The sequence below is a fragment of the Borostomias antarcticus genome (assembly GCF_949987555.1).
Source record: "Borostomias antarcticus genome assembly, chromosome: 21".
Classification (NCBI taxonomy): Eukaryota; Metazoa; Chordata; class Actinopteri; order Stomiiformes; family Stomiidae; genus Borostomias; species Borostomias antarcticus.
This window is the reverse complement of record NC_140254.1, coordinates 19731122-19756902: the sequence shown is the minus strand read 5'-3', so window position 1 is coordinate 19756902 and position 25781 is coordinate 19731122. Positions and strand designations below refer to the sequence as shown.

The window sequence follows — 25781 nt, the reverse complement described above, 5'->3', positions numbered from 1 at the left end:
GTCCGTCTTTTACTGGAAACAAAAACACAACGCAGAGCTAATTAAGGACAATAAGATAAGACAACGAGATTCAACAAGGTTTAGATTGACAGTGGATGATTAGTGGAAGGCTCTAGTCTATAGGGAGGCTGCCAACGGGACTTTTAAATGGGAAACGAAAGTGAGCGGTAAGTTTCGGTTTCCAAACTCTGAAACGAGTCACGTGACTCTCATCTTATAAATAGATGACCAGATCGTCAAGACAAACTCAGATCATCACATCGACTCTCAGCTACAGGCTACTACTATTCAACATCAACCATGAGCACAGGTAGGTTACTGATGAGATTACTTGACCTATTTTATATGAACTAGCCTACTATAAAGTGTGATTTATTTCCATATATTTTAGATGACCTTATAAACGATTAATCTCATAATTGTGTGTGTGTGTGTGTGTGTGTGTGTGTGTGTGTGTGTGTGTGTGTGTGTGTTCTGATCTTCAGACTGGATCCCTACAATGTGGACAGACACCTTTGATGAGATGATGGATGACGAGGAACAGCTGGACTATGGGGACCACTGGTCCTTAAACTTCAACTACGGCCTCGATGACAATCTAACCAAGCAGGAGAGGAGGAGGGGCTGGAAGATCTACAGTCACTGTGCCTGCGGAAAGTAGGATTTTTTTGTTCTTATAATTGTGATCTTCTCGATAGAATACACATAAAAAGGTCCCAATGCTGTCGATCGTGCGAGGGATATGCTAAAAACTTTATATGGACGTATGCCTGTAGCCCAGCGCCACCCAACCCTGAGCTAGGCTACTAACCACAATGAGACAGATCGTCAGTATTTTACAATCATTAACTGTTTGTTGACATCAGACGCCTAGAACAAGGCATATGGCTTTAGGGATGCGAAAACATTTAGGCTATATAAATGTGGCCCAGCCCCGCCCCCCTGATCACCGCAAGGGTGAGTGACAAGCTGGATCATTTGAACTAGAACTATCAGCCTTCCCTTGGCACAATACACCATAACACACAGAACTGTCTGTAGCCTACTAGGGAGTCGCTACAATATTTGTCATGGTAAAAACATGAAGGACATGATCGTGTATTACAGCGCCACTGTGTGGTGAAAGCACAACACTGCACCCACCTCAATAATGGGATCAATACTTAGGCTACCTACTGGAATCGTTTCACAAGAATTTTGAATTAACAATTGGAATCTCTCTCTCTCTCTTTCTGTCTCTCTCTCTCTGTCTCTCTCTCTCTCTGTCTCTCTCTCCTTCCCAGGTTCCGCTGTGGGTCCTGTTCTAAGTCCTGGAAGTCGGCCCGCGTGGTAGTCTTGTTCCGGTACCGGCTGCGGGGTGAGGGGGGGCGGGGCACGGTGATCATGCGGCCCTTCGGACAGGCTTGCCGCCATTGCCAGGACGACAACGTGTTTGAGCTCCCGGGATTCTCACAGACAGAAGTGGAAGAGGGGCTTCTCAAGCTGTTCGTAAAGATCCGGAAGAATTGTTATGGAAAGGATGATGATGATGATGATGATGGCTCAGCACGCTCTGACAAAGTGTGGACCAAGCCCCATGAGAAAGCCCTGTGTGAGGCCTGCAGACAGGGCATCTGCTGCCAGGATGAGTAGAGAGAAAAACCGGAAAATATATCTATCTTTTTTTATTCTTATCTACAATGATATTATGAGGATTTGTTAACATCAGACCTGCAAACTCCCAAGAGTGAAAAAGGTGACAGGTCCGAAACCAAGTTATGGTATGGGGGTCCGGGGGCATCGTCCCCCAGAAGACATTTTGAGTGATTTTAATATGCAAACGACGCTTTTTGGAGCGTTTTGAAACTAGAATTTCTGTGTGCGAGTAGGCATACATGGCTCTTGCGAGGCGCATAGTATATCCATCCCAATTACAACCCCAAATACAATTATGTAGATGTCCAGATTCACAGTTGAAACATTTTAATCAGAATTTTCTTGTTTCTTTTTCCCTAAAAAGAGAGAACAGATATCTCATAAAAAGTTAGTTATTTACTTAAGCAACCAAACAATTACTTTTTTACATTTTATTCTCCCTGTTGCCTCTCAAAAAAAGACAACCAACCTCCATTCCCTGAAATGCAGGAAAGAATGAGACAGGGAGACATGATAGCTTTTAGGGATGCCCCGATCTGAATTTTACACCGATTATTTTCCTCAGGATCGGCCGATACAGATACCAATTTATAAAAAAAAAAACACAAAAAACTACTTCTCCTCTTAGAATGGTATTACCCATATTTTTGTATCGATATGATGACACTGTCTTTGCTTGCATATTTTTAGATTAAGGTTGCCCATTATTATCACTTATTAAGTGATGAATAGGCCCTCCAAATATTATTCTGTATATATCAGATTCAGTAGACTTCATACTTCAGTATACAGTATACCATTCGGACCAATGCCAAGTGAGTAAAAAAAAAAAAAAGTTGTGTTTTTTGTTGTGTAATTGTTTTCCGTGACTTTTATTTTGGAATTCCTTGAAAGAAAGCTACCCGACATAAGTTTCGTTTCTGCTTGAGGGGCAACTAGTAGTGTCCTCTATCCTAATTTTAAACCGCTAAAATATCCAAACTACATCTGATCAGAGATTTCGTTAACAAGTGATTAGCAGCAGCAGCTTTGGAGATATTTGGGCTGTATGAGGAGATCCTGGGAGAAAACTCACGCAATTGGAATGGATGTTGGACGCTGTTGCCATGACGTTTACGTTATTCAAGATCAAGCAACGTTACATCCAACAACAGGATCTGTAAGTACAGACCTCGTCTGCTGTGGTTAGTCACTATTTCACGTTCTGAATTGACCCACCACTCTATAACATTTAGCTTGCAAAATCCAAGTTTGTACTTATATCTATGCCAAGCTAACCAGTTAGTATTATCAAATAAGGTTTATTTGCAGTCACCCCCCCCCCTTTTTGGAAAACTCCCCGGATCTGCAGATTCATGTGAATGACCCAATTGACAAAAAAAAAACGGCGATTGTAGCCGAAAGGCGACTAGTTTGCAGGTATGTAACATGTTTGACTGTATGTAGGGACCAAAGATATATAATTCATGTTTTATATTGTAATTATTGGCATTTGACTATGTTCATGAAATACCCATTTTGCCTATGCTGTGCATATTTTTCTATAGATAGATAGATAGATAGATCGGTCGATCGGTTGATTGATCGATAGTGTTATGGAAATTATTCATCTCACCCAGTTAACAGCTAATTTTCATCCCCTCTTGTGTGATCTAATATTAATTAAAGCTAACTTCTATGGTAAAATTGCCTAAAACATATATTTAATTGTGTGACTCCAAGTGTGAAGGTCCATAAGAGTCTGTCTTGTTTGTATCTTTTCTTAGAAGAATAGAGCTTCTGTCTGTTAAGCAAAGCGGAAAGGCCAGGTCATCGGCCAGCACTTCTCTCTGCATCTTCTGTGACTGCTGATAAGTTGAGTTACAGGGGGAGTGAATTTCTTCACAATGGCTTTAACATTACTGATGGTCTTTGTATGAATATATGCAAAAACTGTTATCATTGTCCCCCATCTGGTGACAGCCGAAGGGAGGGGACTTTAAGTTGGCCGGTGTCACATCGTGAGTGAGTGAGTGAGTCTGTCAGTCTTGACCGAACTCTTGCGTCACCACACCCCTTCCAGAGCGTTACGGTCAGCCGACCAACTGCTGCTGGAGGTGCCCAGGTCTGGGCTCAAGACCAGAGGGGACAGGGCCTTCACTATAGCAGCCCCCAGACTCTGGAATACCCCCCCCCCCACATTAGAGCAGCCCAGACTCTGGAATACCCCCCCCCCCACATTAGAGCAGCCCAGACTCTGGAATACCCCCCCCCCCACATTAGAGCAGCCCAGACTCTGGAATACCCCCCCCCCCATATTAGAGCAGCCCAGACTCTGGAATACCCCCCCCCCCCCCACATTAGAGCAGCCCAGACTCTGGAATAACCCCCCCCCCCCTACATTAGAGCAACCCAGACTCTGGAATAGCCCCCCCCCCCCCTACATTAGAGCAGCCCAGACTCTGGAATAGCCCCCCCCCCCAACATTAGAGCAACCTAGACTCTGGAATAGCCCCCCCCCCAACATTAGAGCAACCCAGACTCTGGAATAGCCCCCCCCCCCCCAACATTAGAGCAACCTAGACTCTGGAATAGCCCCCCCCCCCCTACATTAGAGCAACCTAGACTCTGGAATAGCCCCCCCCCCACATTAGAGCAGCCCAGACTCTGGAATACCCCCCCCCCAACATTAGAGCAGCCCAGACTCTGGAATAGCCCCCCCCCCCCCCCCCCCAACATTAGAGCAACCCAGACTCTGGAATAGCCCCCCCCCCCCCCCACACACACACATTAGAGCAGCCCAGACTCTGGAATAGCCCCCCCCCCCCCCCCCCCCACACACACATTAGAGCAACCTAGACTCTGGAATAGCCCCCCCCCCCCACACACACACATTAGAGCAGCCCAGACTCTGGTAACATTCAAGTCCCTCCTCAAAACCCATCTCTTCTCCCTCACCTTTGATTAGTTCCTGCCGGCCCCCCTGGTAACACAATCATTGCCATTTTAGTTCCTTTTACTTTATTTTGTAATATGATGCACTTTTTATTTCTCTTTTATTTTGTTGTCTGTGTCTTTGCACTTGTATTTCCACTATTCGTATGCTTTTGTATTTATATCTTTTGCTTTTATCTGTACAGCACTTTGGTTCAGCCACAGCTGTTTGTAAATGTGCTATATAAATAAAATTGACTTGACTTGACTTGTCAGTCCCCCGTAGTACCAGAACCCACCACAAAAGGGAGCATTTCCAATGCATTTCCATTGACAAGTACATTTAGATTTTTACATCAAAACTATGCTTGGTGTCTCAGTATCGTCTCAGACAAGTTTACTTGGGAAACCATGTGCTTTCTACATCCGCAGAGAGTAGAGCTTGAGGTGTTTAGTAGAGCATACAGGTCCATGGACTTGTTTGCCCACTATACAGAGATGTTATTGTACTCGTATTCACTCTACCATGGTTTGTAGAGAGCTTACTTTGGTCAATCATTGATACACATGATGAGACATTAGTAGCGCTTGATGTGTCTGTATTTCAACATCCATTATGGGACTTGACCATACAGGTGCATGGACTTGCTGGCTATTAAAACAGCACTCGTCCGTCGTTGCTTTCTACACACAAACCTGTGAGTGTCTCAGTGTAGGCACAGTCCATTCTAGCCAGGGGCCTTTTTAGCTTGACCAGCATCATCAAAAATCAAATAGATATTTGAGATAATTTGTTCCGTCAGCTGATTCTTAAATAAGCTTTAGGCTTAGCTGCTACTGCATAGACACTTTAACAATATGTACTCTGTGTTCTTATTTATACCTGATTGCAGTCGTTATGATGATCTATTGTATGTTTTAATGTATTTACAGTATGTCTTTATTGTATATTGTCATGTGTACTTCTATTACTCATGCAAATCAAATTGCCCCTTGGGGATAATAAAGACTATCCAATCCAATCATCCACACGAGCTGGTTAGAGCTCACATCATAGTACTCGTTATAAGTTGTTTTTCCCATTGCCAGTACATTATGATTTGAACACTGAAACTAGTATGCTATGTATTTCAGTAAAAGTATAGTCTATTCTACTGAGGGACGCTTCTACTTTTCAAATCCAGAGTTCAGATAAAAGAAAAGATTCCTGGCTTGTTTACTCGTTGTTTTACATGTTAGGGGTCTCATAGATTAGTAGTGTATCATATTAATTCAAAAAGAATGTTTCCATTCCATCATTGCCACAAAGGAATATGAATCACGGGTGGAGGACAACATGTTTACTGTGCACTTGTTTTTGGAACACTTCCTGCGTGGTGAAGACTGTTCTCTGTGACCTCACATTAACCAGGCCAGGTCATGCCTGGCTTTGGGCGGGGCTGTCTTATTTCTCTTAAGGAGTGGTTAATAGGAGGGAATAATCAAATCAAACCTTTATTTAGCCAGGGGAAGCCCATTGAGACCCGGGTCTCATTCACAATGGTGCCCTGGTTACAACAACAATACAATATGAACAATACATGAGAAAATAAAACAGCAAATAATAATCACACATCATATCCATACAGTACGAGTGTTCGAATTTAGTTAAAACAAACACAAGCAGGTATTTCATTTATATTAATTAACCGTTTACATTTTCCTATTGAAACCATGGTATCTAGTTTGATGGTATTTTGCAAATTATTCCATGCGCTGGGAGCATATTATTTAAAAGCCGTTTTCCCCAGTTCCGTCCTGACTTGAGGAACCTCAAGTAACAACAAGTCTTGGGACCTCGTCTGATAATTTCCAGATCGCCAAATAATGAGGGATGTTAAGTAACTAGGAAGTTTTTGTAAGATCGCTTTGTAAATAAATAAAAGTACGTGCTGAACTCTCCTAGTGGATAAGGCTGACCACCCCACAGACTGATACAGATTACAATGGTGTGTTCTAGAATGATTTCCCGTTATAAAACGCAGAGCTGAGTGGTAGACTGCTGTCTTTGATGCGTTGGTCGCGCGTCGTGCTTGGCCCCCACATTGCTGCTTGCAGCTATATTCCTGATTTGATTTGTTCTTGACCAACACGTACAATTTTAGATTGTAGACTTTGTGGATTATCTTTGTATCTGTCATGTTTGTATACTCTGTAACTGTAATTACCGACTGGTTCATTAACATGGCAGACTCCTGATTTGACATGGCACAGCTGGATTAGACTTGTAGAATGTTTGTATTGCTGACTGTGTACCTACTGCAATACTGTACTTCAATGGGCCTTTTATACAGCCCATCTTAGAATGTAGAATGTGTGCTAGACTTATCTTGTTAACGCTTACTGTAAGTAGGCCCTGATGGTGCCCTTTTCTTACATGTACTGTATTGTAGTGTAGTATATTTCGACCATAGTAATCACATGTATATCACATACAGTATAATTGTGTTTTAACTTTTGTCTATTCTTACTGTAACATAATTAGATGCACACATGAGTGAAAGCAGAGGCCTATTGGGTTCAAGCCAGGACACTGAGTGCTTCAAGGACGCCTGGTCTTTGGCCTGAAGATATCATATTTCTCTCTCTTTATAAACAAAGAGGCATGGGAGTCAGTTATTTATTGATTGATGTATTTGCCTCGGGACAGTGTTATAGTAGGCTATTCATTTAGTTAGAGTTCATTTGCAAAAACATATTTGCGTTTTGGATTTTTGACCATTTCTCATCATATATGGATTTAATATAGTGATTTATATTTTTATTATAAATCATAAACATTTGTCCCATAAATCACCTAAACATGCCATGGTGACGTGACGGCCCTGTCCCGGTCGGTTCCGGTGGAGTGGGGAGTGCGTCCCACATTCCATTTATATCCCCTCCCCCTCGATTGAGAGTGCCCTCCACAGCTGCGAGTGACACTTGATTTGTAGGGACAGGTGGCGGAGTGGGAGTGGGTAGGGGGTGGTTTAGGATTGGGCCACATTCTTGCATTGAGCACCACTTGCTACATTGAGCAGCTCCTCATGTTTCCACGCGTCACTGTTCCTGGCTTTCACTCAAGGGCTTTCAAAAGAAGTAGTCAAGTAGCTGTTTGTGTTTCTCTCTACCTTGGGACCTTTTCCCCGTTTGTCACGCCTGTAAATATTTGAAATAGCATATCTTTTTATCCATCTCAAGAAAACAAGGCAAGATCTTAATTATTTTTGAGTAAACAAACGTTTCCATCACAACCTCTTCCAACAGGGGATATCTGCAGAGCCGCAGAGCAGGGTTACACCCTACTCACCTCTTCACCAACCTTTCACATACAATCTTCAATTCGGTAAGTTGTATGTTATTTCTTATATTTAAGAATAGAGCTCAGAGGTTTTGGGCTTCGGTTCAGAAAGTGAATTTCGCATACATTTAGGGTTCGTTCTTTAAAATCCTTAAAGGGTTTTTAGCCTGGAGCCAAGTCAACACGCTAGCTGATGAATCGTGATCTGGGACCGTTCGAAATTCATGGAAGGGGGTTTTAGTAGGCTGTATATTTTAGTTTGGTTAAAGAAGGATGTTGAGGTCTGTCGATGCCGGTTCAACTCTAAATGCCAACCCGATCTCACCCATCTGCGTATTTAACACGCTTACACCGTGCATATCATACGCCAAGGCCCAATCCCAATACTCCCCCTTAGCCCTAGCCCCTAGTTTTGGAGTGCCCTCGACTGGGCGGTGCCCCTTCAAAACGGAGCCACAAGGGATAGGGGTTGAAATCTTTACCAAAGAAATGGGACACCACTCGCTACGTCTTCAATCAGAATTGTATTAGTTGCCTGCTTTTCTGTGGAGTCCCCGGGATATTACAGTTTGATTACTATTACTTTAGTAACAAATCTGACCAAGTTTCAGGACAGAACAAGGCAGATTAATCAATTGTAGGCTACAGCCATGAAGCATGTTTACACATCTTCTGTTAACGTTAGTCCTGCCCATAGAAATGCTACTTGGAAAACCAGGCCAGGTCCAGCCTGGCTTATGTGTGTTGGCTGGCTTGTTTATGTGCAGGACTGGTAGGAGGTAATGTCTGATAAATAAAGATGGGTCTTGTCACCTGGACACATCAGTTCCAATACTTCGATTGCTAATCCAGCACAATGAGAGCGGGATAGCCAGTTAGCTCATGGGCTCACAACAACTAGCAGCAGCTTCCATAACATTAATGGTAGCGGTCAGTGGCTAAAGCAGTTACACTGATGATAACATAAAGTCATCCCCACCGGGAACCCCGGTCTCCTGGGTGGGAGTCCAATGCTCTCACCACTACTCTACTTGTGCAGTGGAGATCGGCGGGTGGGTTTTGGTGTCCTTGATTTTGGTGGGCTGGAACTACTGCCTCTTGTGGTGCCAACAGAGAAATGCAGGCCTACATTGTCCGCAGTAACGGAGGGAGGGAGTGATAACCGGACGAACGCTATACTAGATGCGCTGGCTTACAGCCACGCACAAAAAAGCATCAATACATTAAGCTCATTCCTCCATCAACACCTAAAGCTGTGCCAGTCAACAGTCAGTCTAATCACTGAAAATAAACCAGTAGAGCGACTGGTGCATCACATCCCATACAAAAATGAATTACTATAAAAAGCCTGTCAAAAGCTGTTTGCCCTCCGTGCAGCAACACCTAGCCAACAACAGGTGAGTTCCTACCTAAATATTATCAGTTCCTATTAACATGGGAGGAGCAACGTATTGACCCAATTAACCTGAATTTGGCTCTTACAGGCTATGTTAAGGGAAAGACTTCATGAACAATTAAATAGGACAAAAATAGGCAGAATATGACTTTTTAGAGATCATGTCAGGGATGGACCCATCTTTGCATGTGTAAACTGTAGAATAATTAGGCATTACAATCAGGGGAAGAAATATGAACACATGCTCATTTCTCAGATTTCCAGAATCTATTCTGCTGCTCCCACTCAAAATAAACCACCTCTCCAGTCTTGAAAGTTTCCCTCCCTCCCTCCCTCCCTACAGTCAGTCCCTACATCTCACCCACTTGGTTTTCTCCCTCCCTCTCTTCCATCATCCTTCTGTCGACTTTCGTTGTCTTTTATTATTGTCCTTATTCAGCTCTGCGTTGTGTTTTGATTTCAATAAAAGACGGCCCCCAATCTTACACAATACCACACAGTCCAGTGTCCCTTTTCCAGGTGTATTCCAAATGAATCTCTCCAACACGGGATATGAGCGACAATCAAAGCTGTTTTATTACAAAAGGTTATAGCATACAAAAGACGATGGCATACAGTCTAATGTTCAGCTGACCTGTCTGTATGGCTGTCTGGCCCAAATCAAAGCATCTGAGCTCGAGCACGGTTCTTATGGTTCGGGGGCGTTCCACCCCCCTTCCCCGATCAGACTGGTCTGGACTGGTCTGGTCTCTCCTGCAGCTCTGGCCTTGTAGGTCATGATAACCTACGCCGCCTCGGCGCCCAGCTCAACTCTAACCACAACAATTGCTGTTGTCCACAGAATGTACCAACCATGGAATGTCACCCTTATCTCATAAGTCTAGGGAAGGGAGACAGTTTCTTACAGAAACCCGAGCAGACTCGGGTCAATCATCATAATTAGTAATAGCTAACAGGATCAGATTAAACCACAACATTTCTCTGAAAACAGCCATTTTCCTCACTTCCTTCCTTCCATCTCTCCCTCTCTCACCAGTTTGTTTTTATGAAACCATCCCCCCTTTCTCCCAGGTATGTGAACTGGTACGGACAGGAGTACAGATACAAGAGCATCTCCTTTGACTACCTCTGGGACAAAAAGAGCACCGCTAGAGGTATTTGTCCTCAACTCTTCTTCCCTCTGTCTTCTCCTCCATCTTTCTCTCTCATCCACCTCTTTCCTTAAAGCTGAAACAACCAGAGGTCTGCTAGTCATAATAGTAGCCGCTGTCCTAGTAGCTCTCCTCTTCCGGCCTTCCCTCTCTCCTCTGTCTTTTTCCCATGGTGCCAGAGAGCAGGCAAGACGTGGGCATACAGCGTGAAATTCAGGACACTCATGGATGCAACGATACAGGGGACAGTATGTGATGCACTGCAATGGCGCCTATGAATATTGCTGTTGTGAGGCATGCAAATTGCCGATATTAGGCAGTCACACTAGTTATGACCAGAATGGAATGCTCTTAGTTGCCATGGAACATGGTAGCTTGACTAAAGTTAAGGAGTGCTGGCTATCTTATTCTAGCTATCCAAGTTAACACCATGGGCTTCAAGGTATTACATGTTTTCTCTCCTCTCTCTCCTCCTTTCTTTTTGTCACCACTCTCTCTGCTATCGCTCTCCCTCACTTGAGCTCAGCCAGAGGAACCTGTTGCATATCTTTCTTTCTCCTGTCCACAATCTGAAGTTGTTGTGTGGTTGTGTGTCCCCCCTTTCACTAGCTACATATAATCACTCTATACAGTATTGAACTTGTACGACGTATGACAATCCTTTTTAATGTTTGTGTCTCTCTCTTTCACTCTCAATCCCAGAAGTGATGTCAGACTTGCCCCAGGTGTGCTCCTGGTCCGAGTGCCAATTCTCCTAAAACTCCCAGATCTCCCTCCACAATCACATCAAGAGCAGCCTTGACAACCTCTACATCTCTCTGCTAAGGAACAGAGAGATCAGACCAGAGACTCTCTCCTCCTGCTCCTCTCGATCACTCCCTATCAGCACCTCCAACACCCTGCTCACTGCAGCTCCCGGCCAGAGGCAGAGACATTGACAAGCCAAGATCGTACCACTGTGACCAGTGTGAGAAGAACTTCAGTCTAAAGGCTAATCTCAGGACACACCAGCGTGTTCATAAAGGAGAGAAACCATGCCAATGTGACCAGTGTTGGAGAAATTTCACTATGTCAGGAGAGTTGAAGGCACACCAGCGTGTTCATACAGGACAGAAGTCATACCACTGTGACCAGTGTGGAAAGAACTTCAGGGAGTCAGGAAAGTTAAAGATACACCAGCGTTTTCATACAGGAGAGAAGCCATACCACTGTGACCAGTGTGGGAAGAACTTCACTATGTCAGCAGACTTAAAGACACACCAGCGTGTTCATACAGGAGAGAAGCCATACCACTGTGACCAGTGTGGGAAGAACTTCGCTCATTTAGTACACTTAAAGACACACCAGCGTGTTCATACAGGAGAGAAGCCATACCACTGTGACCAGTGTGGGAAGAACTTCGCTCATTTAGTACACTTAAAGATACACCAGCGTGCTCATACAGGAGAGAAGCCATACCACTGTGACCAGTGTGGAAAGAACTTCACTCGGTTAGTACACTTAAAGATACACCAGCGTGTTCATACAGGAGAGAAGCCATACCACTGTGACCAGTGTGGGAAGAACTTCACTACGTCAGGAGAGTTAAAGAGACACCAGCGTGTTCATACAGGAGAGAAGCCATACCACTGTGACCGGTGTGGGAAGAACTTCACTACGTCAGCATACTTAAAGACACATCAGCGTGTTCATACAGGAGAGAAGCCATACCACTGTGACCAGTGTGGAAAGAACTTCACTAGGTTAGGAGCGTTAAAGATACACCAGCGTTTTCATACAGGAGAGAAGCCATACCACTGTGACCAGTGTGGGAAGAACTTCACTACGTCAGGAAACGTAAAGACACACCAGCGTGTTCATACAGGAGAGAAGCCATACCACTGTGACCAGTGTGGAAAGAACTTCACTAGGTTTGGAGTGTTAAAGATACACCAGCGTTTTCATACAGGAGAGAAGCCATACCACTGTGACCAGTGTGGGAAGAACTTCACTACGTCAGGAAACGTAAAGACACACCAGCGTGTTCATACAGGAGAGAAGCCATACCACTGTGACCAGTGTGGAAAGAACTTCACTAGGTTTGGAGTGTTAAAGATACACCAGCGTTTTCATACAGGAGAGAAGCCATACCACTGTGACCAGTGTGGGAAGAACTTCACTACGTCAGGAGAGTTAAAGATACACCAGCGTTTTCTTACAGGAGAGAAGCCATACCACTGTGACCAGTGTGGAAAGAACTTCAGGGAGTCAAGAAAGTTAAAGATACACCAGCGTGTTCATACAGGAGAGAAGCCATACCACTGTGACCAGTGTGGAAAGAACTTCAGGGAGTCAAGAACGTTAAAGATACACCAGCGTGTTCATACAGGAGAGAAGCCATACCGCTGTGACCAGTGTGGAAAGAACTTCACTCAGTTAGGAAACTTAAGGACACACCAGCGTGTTCATACAAGAGAGAAGCCATACCACTGTGACCAGTGTGGGAAGAACTTCACTACGTCAGGAGAGTTAAAGAGACACCAGCGTGCTCATACAGGAGAGAAGCCATACCACTGTGACCAGTGTGGAAAGAACTTCACTCAGTTAGGACACTTAAGGACACACCAGCGTGTTCATACAGGAGAGAAGCCATACCACTGTGACCAGTGTGGAAAGAACTTCACTAGGTTAGAACACTTAAGGACACACCAGCGTTTTCATACAGGAGAGAAGCCATACCACTGTGACCAGTGTGGGAAGAACTTCACTACGTCAGGAAACGTAAAGAGACACTTAAAGAGACACTAGAGTGTTCATACAGTTCATCCAAGAGCTACAGAGTTCACTGAAGCCTGCCTCAAAAATATGGAGGGTGATTCGTGCCAAAATTAAATATAATACACACATTGAAATACATACACACATTGAAATACAATACACAATATTGAAATACAATACACATGTAACATGAATACAATACAAAAATGCTTTGTATTTCAATGTCGGTCAGGAATATTTGTGCCAAAATAAAAACAATACAACCGTATTGTATTTCGAGGTGTGTATTGTATTTCAAAGTGTGTATTGTATTTCAAGGTGTGTATTGTATTTCATTTTGGCACGAATCACCCCCATATATATGTGCCAAAATGAAATACAATACGCACATTGAAATACAATACACGATATTGAAATACAATACACATGTCATAATAAATACAATACAAAACTGCTTTGTATTTCAATATAGCAGGTGACTATGTTGAAAGCATTCAGCTGAAATTAATGACGATATTTTACATAATATTCGGGTAATGCTGCAACCTCATTGTGCCTACTGTACCTGTAGTGCCTACTGTACCTGTAGTGCCTACTGTACCTGTAGTCTAGTACTGTAGTACTGTAAATGAGTGAACAGGAAGTTGTTCCACAGCATTAATGTGCAGGTCATCGGTGCAGGTAGCCTACATTGACCAGGCTACCGTCTGAAAATTACAAACACTATTCATTCATATACTGTATACAATATAGCCTACCTGCTGCAGAGCACACTTTCAGTCGTCTTAAACTAATTAAAACATGTCTGCGGTTTTCAATGAGTGAGAATTGTCTCTCAAATCTGGCAATGCGTTTTATTGAGAGAGAAATGACTGAGAGGGTGGACTTCAGCAATGCAGGCGTAATTGAGACATTTGCGAGGATGAATAAAAGAAGAATACAGTTCAGATAGTCTACACATTCCAAGAATAGCCTACTTTTAAATATTTTGTCATTTTCATGTGTTAAACTTTTTTTGAGTAGCCTACATTGGATTATTAGGCTTATAGGGTTTACCATGACATGTTGCCTCTGAGCGAATTGAGTGAAAATACCGTATAGACTATTGAGCCTAGTGATTTGTCTTACATTAGTATGGCTATACTATTTGTTGTGGAGTTCTGGCACATACTAGGCCTACTGGTGACTACGTAACTGCAGTTGATGCCTGGAAGTGCTGTGTCATGTTTAGTCTGGAAGTGCTGTGTCATGTTTAGTCTGGAAGTGCTGTGTCATGTTTAGTCTGGAAGTGCTGTGTCATGTTTAGTCTGGTCTCTTATAATAAAGAACACGTCGTTTGTTATCCCCGGTCCTCATTCTTATGTAGAAATAAGTTTATATAGCTCCAGTATATCACAGCTATATGTTTCAGCTGGTACAAATTAAGATAAATTCAATAGGATATTTTAATGAATATATTATTAGAAACATATTTTTGATTGACAGACAGGCTAGGGGCCCCTTTGAAGTGAAAAAAACCCATGGGAATAAAAGTGAATCTACGCCCCTGCATGTACATAATCCATCCAGACCGCTATCTGTACCACTTACCGTACCACACTGTATAGATAGCGGATGTCTTGCTACAATCCTGAATGGGTCCATGTTGTCGGCTCCGTCCTATGGATTTTCAAATGTTCCGCGACAATCGTTTCGTTGACTCCCACCATCACGTGGCTACCAGCGTATTGCTATTTCGACATGAGGTTTTGGCACACCTCTCAAAATACAATACACAGCGTATTGCTATTGCTTTTTTGACACAAGGTTTTGCACACCTCTCGAAATACAATACGGTTGTATTGTTTTTATTTTGGCACAAATATTCCTGACCGATATTGAAATACAAAGCATTTTTGTATTGTATTTATTATGACGTGTATTGTATTTCAATATCGTGTATTGTATTTCAATGTGCGTATTGTATTTCATTTTGGCACATATATATGGGGGTGATTCATGCCAAAATGAAATACAATACACACCTTGAAATACAATACACACTTTGAAATACAATACACACCTCGAAATACAATACGGTTGTATTGTTTTTATTTTGGCACAAATATTCATGACCGACATTGAAATACAAAGCATTTTTGTATTGTATTCATGTTACATGTGTATTGTATTTCAATATCGTGTATTGTATTTCAATGTATGTATTGTGTTTGGCACGAATCACCCTCCATACAAAAAGGACCCCATCTTTGTAAGCAATAGTGTGTATGTGTGTATGTGTGTGTGTGTGTTTGATATCAATCTGATATCAAATTGACTTATGATCTGAAAATCAGTTTATATTCAGAACATCTTTATTGTTGCTGTATTATACTTTATTGACTTGCTGTTTTGCATTTCCCTTTAGGTGGTGAATAAGTAGACCCAGGACACAGTGGGTTATTTGGACATCTACTAGGATCTTGATATTATATTGATATGAAGATATGAAAGTAAAGTATTTGCCCTAAATTGTAATTAAAATGGTTCTTAGCCAAGTAACATAAGTGTAGGCAGACTTGAAAGGTCAATTGTAATAATATCATGAATGAACAATTGTAAACATAGTACTCAACTGAATAGGTAATACTGAAGTCTTGATTGAAACTTTTCCGAAATGCTTTATTAAACATACAGACATGCACATTAAAAGTAGCCATGAGTTGTTATTTTGCTTGTGCTCTCAGGACATGTTGTGGTTGTGACCATCTTTGTAAAGAAGAGAGGCATGTAATGCACATGTATACAGTAGTACAGTCAGTTGTCTATTGTATAGACAAGGTGTTCAATTGCTCAAGTGTTGTCAGGTGTTGGTTCAAATGTTCGTGTACAGTGATGCATAGTCAGTTGTCTATTGTATGGACAAGGTGCAAGGTGTCACGTGTTCACTTGTTGGTCCAGGGGGTGGCAGGTGTGCCATTGTTATAATTAGAGTGAGGGCCTATGTATAGTACAACCAGAGTACTATAAACAACTGACTCTGCACCACTGTACACTCGAACCAACACCTGACAACACTTGAGCAATTGAACACCTCGTCTATACAATACACAACTGACTCTGCACTACTGTATACTATCACTTGAATCAACACCTGACAACACTTGAGCAATTGAACCCCTTGTCTATACAATAGAGAACTTACACTGCACTACTGTATACTACTGTACAGTATACTTGACATGTTATGTAATTGCACTGCCTGTATCATGGACACAGTCACAACCATCCATGATCAGATACTGCTGTCTGGCCATGTCCTGTTCGGGTGGGGCTTGCACCTGAAGACCATCTTTGGGGGGGCTGGACATCAGCGTTGCACAGCAGCCGACACCTGACTGGTGTTGCATCACTTCTCTGGCCTCAACCACACCAGGCATCAAAGCTGCAACAGAACAGAAGGGAGATTGAAAATAGTGCATTAAAATAGTGCATTAAAATATTGGCCAAAAATAACATTTATATAAAGTTTTTGTCGCGTCGACATACAGTACATTTAATCTGCATAATAACATGATATGGTGGTGAATAAAAACAGTGGTCAGAGCAGATTCCTGGTGCCACAGCACAGGTGGTGTTGTAGTCCTATCCCCAATTGAAAATATTGATCTAGTGATTAGTCAACCCATTGCTAAATCACAAAATACTAAGCTATCCCATAGGAATGAGCCTATAACCATACCAGCTGGGCAAGCTGACTTTGCTAGCTACCTAACCGAGCCATAATGATATTGTCCTGCTCGATTGCTGTGCAACATATCAACTGACCAGTTGTTCAATGTATTTCACTGGTTATTCTACTCGAGACAGTCCCAGTCAGCTGACGTTGCTTGCTGTGTGAATAGTTTAGCTACGTACGTTGTGAAGCAAGTGTTGGTGACAAGGACTAGCTAGCTTGTAGTAGCTAACCTTAGCTAAAGCACTTTGAGAGAACGTGCACAGTATCTCCAACTCCTCGGGCCTTGAGTTAGGTAGCTAACACTAGCTAGCGTGTTAGCTAGCACTAGCTAATGTTAGCTAGCTATCATTGGGCTTTATTTCCTGATCTTAGCTTTAGCTTAGCGTGCAGCCAGGTTATGGGTTACTGTTTACTTCAGATATTACTCTACATTTCAACTAGCCCTTCTCAGTCCCGTTGTCGCATTCCGCTCGCTCATGCCAGACAACAGTCCTTTGCTGGTCCATTCACGTTATTAAATAAATCGGTGTCGGCCTAGGGAAAATACAGCACTATGGTCAGTGCAATGACTTCCACATGATCACCATCCTATATGAGAGTTCAGGGCGGTGTGCTGCGACCGGCTCCGGGTCAGCTAGGAAGGGCGAAGGTGGTCCGTCCAGGGGCTCCGGTCTCCTTTACAGCGCCCCATCGCTCTCACATACAAAATATGGTTTATTATTTGTTATTAAGACGATTTACCAGGCTGTACCGTTGGTGTAATTCCCGCCACCACCCCTGGGCGGACCAACTACCTCCAGTCCAGGGAACCGAGCAGTGTGCATGACCCTGCCCCCGCTCGCTATTGTGTCTCAACTCCTCCCCCTATTCTACCCATGATCTATTGTGTCATGTGGAAGCAGTACAAGGAGGACTCCTGGGGACGGATGACCAGGCCGGCCTGCTAACCAGGCCCCACCGTTGGTGTAATTCCAGCCACCACCCCTGGCCGGACCCTGCCCCCGCTCGCTGAAACCTGAACCATCTCAGATAGAAAGTTGAAAAGGACTTTGAAGAGAGAGTTTTTTTTATTTATTAGGATCTCTTTTAGCCAAATGGGCTAATCTTCCAAGAGTCCTTAAATACTATTAAATACAAGTATTTACATCAAAAAGACATACACATGCATGTGTCATTTTTAAGACAGTAACAGTGTGCAGTCTGCTACCAGTCTGCTACCGCCTGCTGAAACCTGAACCATCTCAGATTGCTACCAGGCCCCACCGTTGGTGTAATTCCAGTCACCACCCCTGGGCGGACCCTGCCCCCGCTCGCTGAAACCTGAACCATCTCAGATTGAAAGTTGAAAAGGACTTTGAACAGAGTTTTTTTTATTTTTTTATTAGGATCTCTTTTAGCCAAATGGGCTAATCTTCCAAGAGTACAAGTATTTACATCAAAAAGACATACAAATGCATTTGTCATTTTTAAGACAGTAACAGTGTGCAGTCTTCTACCAGCTGCTAGTAGGCTACCAGGCAGGCCTGCTACCAGGCCCCACCGTTGGCCGGACCCCTGGCCGGACCCTGCCCCCGCTCGCTGAAACCTGAACCATCTCAGATTGCTACCAGGCCCCACCGTTGGTGTAATTCCAGCCACCACCCCTGGGCTGACCCTGCCCCCGCTCGCTGAAACCTGAACCATCTCAGATTGCTACCAGGCCGGCCTGCTACCAGTAATTCCAGTCACCACCCCTGGCCGGACCCTGCCCCCGCTCGCTGAAACCTGAACCATCTCAGATGGCTACCAGGCCGGCCTGCTACCAGTAATTCCAGTCACCACCCCTGGCCGGACCCTGCCCCGGCTCGCTGAAACCTGAACCATCTCAGATTGCTACCAGGCCCCACCGTTGGTGTAATTCCACTAATTGTTCATTGCTCAGCCGACTAATGGACTAGACACCCCTGAGTGGCAGATCTCTGATCAGAATTGCTTGTACTACATACGTGTGAATGTTCATGAAGATTGTAGATAAAAATAAATTTGGTCTGAAAAAAAACCGCCATACTTATGTTTTTTTCTGGGTGGAAATAATTAAATTGTTCACTGCTCAGCCTACTAATGGACTAGACACCCCTGAGTGGCAGATCTCTGAACAGAATTGCTTGTACTACATACCTGTGAATGTTCATGAAGATTGTAGATAAAAATAAATTTGGTCTGAAAAAAAAACGCCATACATACCCCTTATGTTTTTTTCTGGGTGGAAATAACTAAATTGTTCACTGCTCAGCCTACTAATGGACTAGACACCCCTGAGTGGCAGATCTCTGAACAGAATTGCTTGTACTACATACCTGTGAATGTTCATGAAGATTGTAGATAAAAATAAATTTGGTCTGAAAAAAAAACGCCATACATACCCCTTATGTTTTTTTCTGGGTGGAAATAACTAAATTGTTCACTGCTCAGCCTACTAATGGACTAGACACCCCTGAGTGGCAGATCTCTGATCAGAATTGCTTCTACTACATACCTGTGAATGTTCATGAAGATTGTAGATAAAAATAAATTTGGTCTGAAAAAAAAACGCCATACATACCGTTTATGTTTTTTTTCAGGTCGAGATAATTAGATTTGTCACTGCTCGGCCTAGGAATAGACTAGACACCACTGGGTGGAAGATCTCTGATCAGAATGGCTTGTACTACATACCTGTGAATGTTCATGAAGATTGTAGGTAGAAATAAAGTTGGTCTGAAAAAAAAAAACGCCATACATACCCCTTATGTTTTTTTTCAGGTGGAGATAATTAGATTTGTCACTGCTCGGCCTAGGAATAGACTAGACACACCTGGGTGGCAGATCTCTGATCAGAGTGGCTTGTACTACATACTTGTGAATGTTCATGAAGATTGTAGATAAATATAAATTTGGTCTGAAAAATAAAACGCCATACATACCCCTTATGTTTTTTTTCAGGTGGAAATAATAAAATTTGTCACTGCTCGGCCTAGGACTGGACAAGACACCCATGGGTGGCAGATCTCTGAACAGAATGGCTTGTACTACATACGTGTGAATGTTCATGAAGATTGTAGATAAAAATAAATTTGGTCTGAAAAAAAATCGCCATACATACCCCTTATGTTTTTTTCTGGGTGGAAATAATTAAATTGTTCACTGCTTAGCCTACTAATGGACTAGACACCCCTGAGTGGCAGATCTCTGATCAGAATTGCTTGTACTACATACGTGTGAATGTTCATGAAGATTGAAGATAAAAATAAATTTGGTCTGAAAAAAAAAAGGCATACATACCCCTTATGTTTTTTTCTGGGTGGAAATAATTAAATTGTTCACTGCTCAGCCTACTAATGGACTAGACACCCCTGAGTGGCAGATCTCTGATCAGAATTGCTTGTACTACATACGTGTGAATGTTCATGAAGATTGTAGATAAAAATAAATTTGTTCTGAAAAAAAAACGCCATACATACCCCTTATGTTTTTTACTGGGTGGAAATAATTAAATTGTTCACTGCTCAGCCTACTAATGGACTAGACACCCCTGAGTGGCAGATCTCTGATCAGAATTGCTTCTACTACATGCCTGTGAATGTTCATGAAGATTGTAGATACAAATAAATTTGGTCTGAAAAAAAAACACCATACATACCCCTTATGTTTTTTTCTGGGTGGAAATAACTAAATTATTCACTGCTCGGCCTAGTAATGGACTAGACACCCCTGAGTGGCAGATCTCTGATCAGAATTGCTTCTACTACATGCCTGTGAATGTTCATGAAGATTGTAGATACAAATAAATTTGGTCTGAAAAAAAAACACCATACATACCCCTTATGTTTTTTTCTGGGTGGAAATAACTAAATTATTCACTGCTCGGCCTAGTAATGGACTAGACACCCCTGAGTGGCAGATCTCTGATCAGAATTGCTTCTACTACATACCTGTGAATGTTCATGAAGATTGTAGATAAAAATAAATTTGGTCTGAAAAAAAAACGCCATACATACATACCCCTTATGTTTTTTTTCAGGTGGTAATAATTACATTTGTCACTGCTCGGCCTAGGAATGGACTAGACACCCATGGGTGGCAGATCTCTGATCAGAATTGCTTGTACTACATGCCTGTGAATGTTCATGAAGATTGTAGATACAAATAAATTTGGTCTGAAAAAAAATCGCCATACATACCCCTTATGTTTTTTTTCAGGTGGAAATAATTACATTTGTCACTGCTCGTCCTAGGAATGGACTAGACACCCCTGAGTGGCAGATCTCTGATCAGAATTGCTTGTACTACATACGTGTGAATGTTCATGAAGATTGAAGATAAAAATAAATTTGGTCTGAAAAAAAAAAGGCATACATACCCCTTATGTTTTTTTCTGGGTGGAAATAATTAAATTGTTCACTGCTCAGCCTACTAATGGACAAGACACCCCTGAGTGGCAGATCTCTGATCAGAATTGCTTGTACTACATATGTGTGAATGTTCATGAAGATTGTAGATAAAAATAAATTTGGTCTGAAAAAAAAACGCCATACATACCCCTTATGTTTTTTTTCAGGAGGTAATAATTACATTTGTCACTGCTCGGCCTAGGAATGGACTAGACACCCATGGGTGGCAGATCTCTGATCAGAATTGCTTGTACTACATGCCTGTGAATGTTCATGAAGATTGTAGATACAAATAAATTTGGTCTGAAAAAAAACCGCCATACATACCCCATATGTTTTTTTCTGGGTGGAGATAATTAAATTGTTCACTGCTCAGCCTACTAATGGACTAGACACCCCTGAGTGGCAGATCTCTGATCAGAATTGCTTCTACTACATGCCTGTGAATGTTCATGAAGATTGTAGATAAAAATAAATTTGGTCTGAAAAAAAAACGCCATACATACCCCTTATGTTTTTTTCTGTGTGGAAATAACTAAATTATTCACTGCTCGGCCTAGTAATGGACTAGACACCCCTGAGTGGCAGATCTCTGATCAGAATTGCTTCTACTACATGCCTGTGAATGTTCATAAAGATTGTAGATACAAATAAATTTGTCTGAAAAAAAAAACGCCATACATACATACCCCTTATGTTTTTTTCTGTGTGGAAATAATTAAATTGTTCACTGCTCGGCCTACTAATGGACAAGACACCCCTGAGTGGCAGATCTCTGATCAGAATTGCTTGTACTACATATGTGTGAATGTTCATGAAGATTGTAGATAAAAATAAATTTGGTCTGAAAAAAAAACGCCATACATACCCCTTATGTTTTTTTCTGGGTGGAAATAACTAAATTATTCACTGCTCGGCCTAGTAATGGACTAGACACCCCTGAGTGGCAGATCTCTGAACAGAATTGCTTGTACTACATACCTGTGAATGTTCATGAAAATTGTAGATAAAAATAAATTTGGTTTGAAAAAAAAACGCCATACATACATACCCCTTATGTTTTTTTTCAGGTGGTAATAATTACATTTGTCACTGCTCGGCCTAGGAATGGACTAGACACCCATGGGTGGCAGATCTCTGATCAGAATTGCTTGTACTACATGCCTGTGAATGTTCATGAAGTTTATAGATAGAAATAAATTTGGTCTGAAAAAAAAACACCATACATACCCCTTATGTTTTTTTCTGGGTGGAAATAATTAAATTGTTCACTGCTCAGCCTACTAATGGACTAGACACCCCTGAGTGGCAGATCTCTGATCAGAATTGCTTCTACTACATGCCTGTGAATGTTCATGAAGATTGTAGATACAAATAAATTTGGTCTGAAAAAAAAAACGCCATACATACCCCTTATGTTTTTTTCTGTGTGGAAATAATTAAATTGTTCACTGCTCGGCCTAGTAATGGACTAGACACCCCTGAGTGGCAGATCTCTGATCAGAATTGCTTGTACTACATATGTGTGAATGTTCATGAAGATTGTAGATAAAAATAAATTTGGTCTGAAAAAAAATCGCCATACATACATACCCCTTATGTTTTTTTCTGGGTGGAAATAATTAAATTGTTCACTACTCAGCCTACTAATGGACAAGACACCCCTGAGTGGCAGATCTCTGATCAGAATTGCTTGTACTAAATATGTGTGAATGTTCATGAAGATTGTAGATAAAAATAAATTTGGTCTGAAAAAAAAACGCCATACATACCCCTTATGTTTTTTTCTGGGTGGAAATAACTAAATTATTCACTGCTCGGCCTAGTAATGGACTAGACACCCCTGAGTGGCAGATCTCTGAACAGAATTGCTTGTACTACATACCTGTGAATGTTCATGAAAATTGTAGATAAAAATAAATTTGGTCTGAAAAAAAAACGCCATACATACCCCTTATGTTTTTTTTCAGGTGGTAATAATTACATTTGTCACTGCTCGGCCTAGGAATGGACTAGACACCCATGGGTGGCAGATCTCTGATCAGAATTGCTTGTACTACATGCCTGTGAATGTTCATGAAGATTATAGATAGAAATAAATTTGGTCTGAAAAAAAAAAACGCCATACATACCCCTTATCGACGTCACGCACGTCATGCACGCCACGCCACGCACGTGGAAGTAGTCTAAGTTTGCTGCGCTCGCCAGCTCTCCCAAAGTGTATTGTTTTATATAGTTTTCCTCACTTGTATACCATATCTCCGCGTTTAAAACTGCGCACTAACATTGGCGGTACACAATAATTCGATTTTTTTTTGGATCCGACGCTTGGACATCGAGCCCCAAGTCTAGATCAAACAGCTACGCTGCCGCAGCTAGCCGCGGCTAGCCAACCCCAACCAGCTCCTGACTGGGATAGCCTATTAGCCAACAGGGGACAGCTGTCCCCTGCCTTTCCAGTACCAACCCAACACACCGGAGGCCGTGCCTTGCTCCCAGTAGATCGCGTGAGTATTACCAGCACTACTAGGTAAGTAGCCCCCACTCTCCCGGCTAGCACTGCTAGTTAGCAGCCCCCACTCCCCCTGCTAGCACGGCTAAGTAAATAGCCCTACCTCCCCGTTAGCATTACTACGTAAATAGTACTCCCTCTCCCCGCTAGCATCGCAGGTTCATTGCTTTTTTCAGTTTTATCCACCTGCATACCATACCTCCGTTCTCAAAATCGCGCATTAATATTGGTGGTACCTGAGAGTCCGACTTCTGGATCTCGAGGTCTGTTGTCTTGGTTTTCGTTTGTTCTTCAGTTTGCTGAGCGGGATTTACAAGCCAGCAGCTGAGCCTTGCGTTAGCAAGTAGATTAAGGTTGTTGTCCTCTGGTTTTCGTTCATTTCACAGTTTGCTGAGCGGGATTTACAAGCCAGCAGCTGAGCCTTGCTTTTAGCAAGTAGATTTAGTTTGTTGTCTTCTGGTTTTGTTTGTTTACAGTTTGCTGAGCGGGATTTACAAGCCAGCAGCTGAACCTTGCTTTTAGCAAGTAGATTGGGTTGGTTGTCCTCTGGTTTTCGTTGGTCCTACAGCTTGCTGAGCGTTGTTTTGCTCAAGCCAGCAGCTGAGCCCTGCTTTTAGCAAATAGATTGGCGGTTTTATCCTCTTATTTTAATTCCGCAATTATTTTAACGAGTCTTGCGATGGCTCCACACCCTCCCGCCCCTAACTGCTCGGGTTGCCTCCAGCGTAGCCAAAAAATCTCAGAGTTGGAAGGTAGGATCTCTACTCTACACTCTATACATCAAGTCGAAGATCTCCTGGACTCACTGCGACCCGACCCAGATGTCGACGTCCAGCCTCCCACTGTTCCACCGTCGGTGACATCCGGGGGTGGAGATGTGGATTTTAGTTTCCTCCTGAGTGAGAAATCCTGGCCCAGACTCAGTGCCAGACCCAAGCATTCAAGCCCCACCCCTTGGACCACTGTTAGGAGGAAACGAGAAAGGGAAACCTCCAGGGTCCCCTCCCAACCCTCCGACGACGACACCCTCCAACTGAGGAATAGCTTTGCTTTATTGGCCGAGCCTGTATCCAAGAGGTCCAAGGATACTAGCACAGCTCCTCGTCCAGGCTCTCTGCTACTGGGGCTCATTTCACACCCAGCCCTCCTCAATACCATACCCATACTCCGCAGCCCACCCACACCTCTCTGGTTGGTGAGCGGCAAAATAGCCAGGCTAATAAGCCTGCTCCCCGGCCTAAGCATAGCCCAGTCCACCGAGGGGACCCCCGGCCCCCACCCTCTACCACTTGACCTTCAGGTGTGAGGCAGCAAAGGAAGTCCCCTAAGCCCAGTGGGCCCGCCACTGATCCCGCCCCCCCATCTGTGCTCGTCACCGGATCTTCCATGGTGCGCCATGTAGTGGTCCCGAAAGCCCGGACCTGCTGCTTCCCAGGAGCTAAGGTCTCGGACATCAGGACTGTTGTCCCATCACTCCTCGCAGAAAATCCCCTGGCCTCATCCATTATCATCCATGTCGGAACAAATGACATCAAGCTCCAGCAGTCTGAGCGGCTGAAGGAGGATTTCAAGGCCCTGATCTCCACTGCTCAGGCGTCAGGAAAGACCTGCATCATCTCTGGCCCGTTCTCCTCCCCCCGATATGATGATGCCAAATATAGTAGGATCCGTCAGCTCCACATCTGGCTGAAAGGCTACTGCTGCCAGTTGAAGCTTCCCTTCATAGATAATTTCACCACTTTCTTAAACCGCTCGGACCTCTTCGCCAGGGACGGCCTTCATCCTAGTAGGTCAGGTGCCCATCTGCTCAGTATGAATATGGACCTGATGCTGAGATCTTCCAGCGTCTGATGTGGGGTTAGCCCGACCCGTCTCAACCACCCTACTGCCAAACATAAACCTCCTGTACCTGCGGGTCGGGCTACACCAGCTCCATCTCACCAGCGCCCCATCACCATAGACCTTGAT

General features: G+C 43.1%; 1 protein-coding gene across 1 annotated transcript; it reads left to right on the top strand.

The window, feature by feature from the left end:
* Positions 1-499: 499 nt before the first annotated feature.
* On the top strand, positions 500-1632 carry LOC311322924 (receptor-transporting protein 3-like; the record flags this gene model as incomplete). The annotated part of the gene is made up of 2 exons (XM_084455042.1): positions 500-657; positions 1284-1632. 2 exons carry the CDS (start codon positions 500-502, stop codon positions 1630-1632), a joined length of 507 nt encoding a protein of 168 aa, XP_084311168.1.
* Between the last annotated feature and the right edge of the window lie 24149 nt (positions 1633-25781).